Source organism: Lepeophtheirus salmonis, chromosome 14 (genome assembly GCF_016086655.4).
Source record: "Lepeophtheirus salmonis chromosome 14, UVic_Lsal_1.4, whole genome shotgun sequence".
In the NCBI taxonomy this organism is placed as follows: Eukaryota; Metazoa; Arthropoda; class Copepoda; order Siphonostomatoida; family Caligidae; genus Lepeophtheirus; species Lepeophtheirus salmonis.
The window spans coordinates 11358456-11364287 of NC_052144.2; the positions used below are offsets into that span (position 1 = coordinate 11358456).

Consider the following 5832-nt stretch of genomic DNA (forward strand, 5'->3'; position numbering starts at 1 on the left):
TCTTCCAACTACAGTCAGATATACCTAATTGTATCTGGTAACTTTTTTTCATAAGTAAAATATTTAAAAATTTTTGTCCCTTAATTAGTTTCTTTGATTTTAAAAAGAGTAGGAGTGAAGGATATTTTTTAAAAGTTTACCAAGAGCGCGTATTATCTATCTTTATATTTGTATTCAAACTGTAATATTGCAATTTTTTTGGTAACAAATCCACTATATTATCAAATGGACTTTAACAGTTCATAAAACTTTTTTTATGTGGTCTTTTTGTTGCGGGTAAGTCATCGAACTTCTTTCAAAATTCAAAAGTTTTTTGTTAAATAATAAATATTTTTTATCTTTGGAAAAATGAAACCAAAAATTGATAAAATAAAGTATCATGAATATGAAATGGGTGTTGTCAATTTTGGAGCCATTTCTAACAGTCTTCTCTACTTAATGCACTTTTATTTAAATGAGGAAATTTCTTTCGATGGTCCTGGACTACTTGTCACAAAAATTGTTTATGCTATTGATCATTAGTTTTTAAGGAGTTGAAATATTTTATGGGAACAACCCCTCCTTTCAGCTGAATCAGTCATATACCGGTAGTTGCATAAATACGCGGACTATTTGTGGCAAATAATTAAATGTGTAATAAAATTCGTATGACGTATTTTTTTTGAGAATTATATAATAGATAATTTATTTTGGTATAAAATTTAATATAATTACTGAATATAACCACCATCAGCTGCTATGACACCCTCCAAGCGCCTGCGAAGACCTTGCACACATTGATGATGTAATGGTCTTCCATGGCTGCCCATTGCTCATTGACACCGGCCTTCAATGAGCCCAAATTCGGGTGGCGGGTAGCACAGGCCTTCTTCTCAATTTGCTACCACACACTGTAGTCAAGGGGATTCAAATCAGGTGATTGAAGTGGTCAAATGTTTTTGTTCCAAAATGGCATGTTGGCAGCGAGCCAATTCTGAGTCATTCCAGAGGTATGGGCATATATTTCAGATCTTGTCCCTCCTTGACAAGCCTTTGGACCTTGAACACAGTAGTCCTGGATAGTCCAGTGTCCTTGATTATCTCCTTGACAGACCTACCGGCATGGAGGAGAGTGGCAACCATATGACGTTTGGCCTCGTCATTCATCGTAAACGAATTTGTTTGATGCCAGTAAGAAAAACCAAAACAAAGCCAAAAGATTTACCGAGATACTTGTGTTGGAATTTTTTATTTCCGGTCATTAATAATTAGTCCCCGTATTTATGCAACTACCAATATGTTAAATGTTTACGACTGAACACACCGTCTGATAGTCACTCCTTGAATTCCAAGTTTCAGAGTCAGCTTAAGTAAATTATGCACAAACATAAAAAAGTTAACGGTTGTTTTTTTCCTACAAATTTTGCTAATGATATTTTCCCAATATTATTTATGTCTGCTTTTATTACAACTGGAATATTTGATGGATTAATGCACTCTTTCGAATTTATAATAGTTTTTTGTCAAAATTCGTTTTCTTCAAATTATACTTTTGGGTCAAGAAATGGCAAGTCTATAGTTTTTACGTTTAAATGATCAAGGTGACTGAAATTTTTTATATTGCAGATTCTGAAATTGATATATATGTATTTCCAAAAATTTCAAATTTGAAAGAAATTCAAGATATCGGCGAGGAGAAGATATAATATCAAGAGCTGTTTTAAAAATTTAAGGGCGTAAAAAAACTTTGTTCGTTATCTTTTTTTACTCAAAGGCATATTTTTAGCCTACAAGAAATCCACATTTCCACCGAAAAAAGTTAAAAATAGACCAGTCTAATGTATATATATTAGTCTTTGCGCCGACTTGATATTCAATACTACAGACAGTAATAGTTATATTTTACATACTTCCAATAAAAGTAGTATTTTTTTTAAGCTACAAGAAAAAAAAAACACACCAAAAGAATACATTTCCAGGAGTAAAATATTCGGAATCATTCTGTATATAAATGAGTAAATGAAAACGAATATCTATAAGACTCATTTCTAAACATCAACAAAAAATATGTTTGCCAAAATCATAATTGCTTGCCTTGCCATCAACATTGCATTGGTTGCCATTGCTCCAAGCTCACCTCCTTCCTACTCTCCTTAAAGTACATTTTTTTTTTTTAAAGTTTGTTAATCATACTTACCTAAGGTTAATTTTGTATTATACCAACGGTTCGCAGTACAGATTTATGTCATAGAAATTACAAGCCATATATTAATCCATTATTGTACATTATGGAATATTTACTTGAAGAATGTTCATATATATGTATTACCTAATTGCTAAAATTGAATTGAAAACTCCTAAAAAATAATGGTTGAACTAAAATCAAATTTAATATGTCTAATGTATTTACATATATGACTTCTTAGAACACATTAGATAAGTTACAACATGAGTACTTTTTTCTTTTTCAATCATGGAAATTAGAAGTTTTGTACAAGATTCTAGATTTATAAATTTTGATGTCATTTTTGACCTAGTTTTCTCATGATATGGTAAAGGAGCTTTAAAATATTTCATAAAAAATATTTGAATCAATCAATTTCTCTATTAAAAAAAATAAATGATGAATTTGGTCGATGTAATAAAAGTAGACAATTAAAATGGTAACACTGTAGTTTCTGGATTTTGGTAGTATATGCAAACTAATTATCACTTACTTTTATTTTTTTTCAACTTAAAAACAATCAACTCTGATTTGTCAATTAAAATATATATTGATAAATTTTCTATGATTAGATTAAAAAATTGTATACATAATTTAGTATCAAAACACATGTATGAAAAGAAAATACGAAATATCTTTTGACTTCCTTATGAATATACTCTTCAACACCTTCTCTCATTGTAGTTAGAGTATTCAACAGAGGAACGATACACTTCTAAAACTCCAACTACATCTATCTGAATACTTTCTAAGAGTCCATTTTGAGTCTTTATATTTATTCTGAGTAGATTTTGAGTCAATAATTAATACATTGGTTCCATACTGATGAAGCAATACCTGAGTTTAGTAAAAAAATAGCTTCGATTCCAAGTCGAGTCGCAGGTTCTAGGCTGTTGAGTCCAAGGCAAGTTTCGATTATTTGATTGGATATCAAGTCATACTGTAAATTTTGGAAATCGTGACTCAAATCCAAGTTTTGTTGCTAATCTTAAATCTTATTGACCATTTTTGGTATTCAGCAGTTCATGATTGCAAATATTATTTATTTGTACTCTATATTAAACAATACAAAAATATGTATAAAAATATAATGTTGCTTGTTTGTCAGCAAAGAACCCAATTTTTAGTATGCACCTAATACCTTGCAAGAACTAAACTACTTAACACTTGAAATAACAATGAAGCAAAATGCGTATATAGCTAAAGCTCATTAAGTCATATTTTTGAAAAAATCTAAAAACTCAAGGTCACTTATAAGTTAGGTACACTAAAGAGTTAATTGTAAAAAGGGTTTATAAAAATCTTAGTGCAAGACGGAATTACAAAAATCTTATAAAAAAAAATTTGTTTTTAAGTATCTGTGCTTGGAATTGTAGAATTATCGAGTGGTGCATTAACGCTGAATTTTAAAATTCAACAAGATAAAATTAATTAATTTACGATATAATTTCAACAAAATTTATAACATAAATAGGTGTGTGTCTAAGATCTCTGCATAATTTATTTAGCAGCCCTTAGCAGCAAGGATAGCTTCCAAGTGGCGCAAGACATGATACTTGCTGTACTTGCAGTCATCTGCCATAGTGTCCCAGTGCTGGCTGACTTTGACTTTATGGTACTCGATGTTTGAATAACGTACACTGCGAGCCTTATCTTAGATATACACCCGATAAGTGTAGTCGAGCGGTTGGCATTAGAGCTTTAGGTGGTCCAAAAATGTCAAAAAAAAAGTTTGAAAGAACTCAAAACTTTTTCAAAGAGTCTTGCAAAAAAGAACACGGGTACATTGTTTTTGTAAAAAGTGGCGGTTTTACCCTCACAAGGCCCTTTCAACCTACTTTTTGATAGCCCTCTATACAGTTTGGTGTGAAACCCCAAGATCAAAGATTTGAGGGAATTGCACCTGAGCTGTTATCTTGAACTATTCCGGATCCAGTGTGGCCTTATTGACAAACTCCTTCTTCCTCTCCAACGTTTAGGAACTGCTGACGGCGTAGAAGGTGGCCCTACATAGAGGAATCTTATTTAAATTTGGCTTATATAACGGACAACAAAATGAAAGGGACAGAGTCAACGGAACAGAAACTGAACGAACATAAACACCATTTACTTTTTCAAAAACTTGGCTTGTTCTTTCGCTTCAAACGTTTAGGAATTGCTGACAGCGTAGACGGTGATCCTAGAGACGCTCAACTACTCCGATTACATGAAATAAAATTCGTTAATCACATTCATGTTTCATTTTATCGACTTGTACGTACGCTAGAGAGCTCAGGTTTGTTTTCCTTCTTAACTAATTGTGTATATATTAATATTTAGAAATATAAATTCAATTCAATTTCTGAACGTTAATTAATTATTGAATTAGTAAGTGTTGGCAATATATGTTTAATGTCTGGAAATTTTCCTGGTCGAATTGATTAAATATAGGTAGTGCTAAAATGTCTATTAATAAGTAGTCAATGCAACTCTATATGGGCAAAATATTGTAGGGGATCCTTGCCAAAAGCAAGCCACAACACCTAATACACTATTACTTTTGAAAGAAGACATCTTTTTGTGTCTTGGTATAACATGAAATCATATTTGTCCAACCATTAAGAACTTAAAGATAATCAGTTTACACGTTTATAAATTTAAAAAAATCATATTTTAATTTAAGTTCCACAATAAAAACCTTTTACGATAAAAAATTATTTTTTAAACATGAAATAAGTTTATTATATGTCTATAAATAACTCTTTAACTTAACTTGATATAATAAAATACATAATGCAAACAAAAATGATATTTGAGTAAAGGTAAGCATGTAATAGCACGCCCACAAATAATTAAGAAGTAAACTATTGGACAACATCTTGTATATAAATACATCAATGGGAAAGGAATATCCATCAGATTTATTTCTAGACATCAACAACAAACATGCTTGCTAAAATCCTCATTGCTTGCCTTGCCATCAACATTGCATTGGTTGCCAGTGCTCCAAGCTCACCTCCTTCCTACTCTCCTTATCCTCCTCCACCCCCTCCCCCACCTCCTCCACCACCTCCAGCAGCAAGCTATGCCTACAGCTACGCTGTCGCTGATGAAGAGTCCGGAGTAAACATGTCTGCTGATGAACAAGCCGACAACGGTGCCGTTGCTGGATCTTACAAGGTTACTCTTCCCGATGGTCGCATCAAAACTGTTACTTATACCGTTGAAGGAGACAGTGGATTCGTTGCTGATGTTCAATTTGAAACTACTCCTGCCCCAGCTGATGATGCTGCTGCTGCTCCCGCTCCATATCCCAAATACTATCCTTATGAAGCTTAATTCTTCATTGTTCTTTTATAAAATTATTTATTGTTGAAATAAATCAATACCAAAAAAAATCTTTTATTTCATTTATAAGTCAACACTTCTTCAAATGTGAATTTTTACATACAAAACTATAATTTTTATAAATAATTAACTTAATTTCTGGTAAGTTTATTTAAATACATCAGAGTATTGTAAAATTATATAACTAATTAACGGTACCATTGGGAACATACAAATATTTACTGTATCATTAACTCAGGCTCGAAATAATGTTGAAAAACTAAAATTGAAAGTCCTCGTTAACCTGAATTGATTTAACTCTA

General features: G+C 31.7%; 1 protein-coding gene across 1 annotated transcript; it reads left to right on the plus strand.

Moving 5' to 3' along the window:
• The first annotated feature begins 5128 nt into the window (after positions 1 to 5128).
• LOC121129381 (cuticle protein 21-like) lies at positions 5129 to 5521 on the plus strand. The gene has a single exon (XM_040725103.1). It carries the CDS (start codon positions 5129 to 5131, stop codon positions 5519 to 5521), a length of 393 nt encoding a protein of 130 aa, XP_040581037.1.
• Positions 5522 to 5832: the final 311 nt, after the last annotated feature.

Excerpts from the sequence above, each read along its gene's own strand:
- LOC121129381 (XM_040725103.1), top strand. The coding sequence starts at position 5,129 with ATGCTTGCTAAAATCCTCATTGCTTGCCTTGCCATCAACATTGCATTG.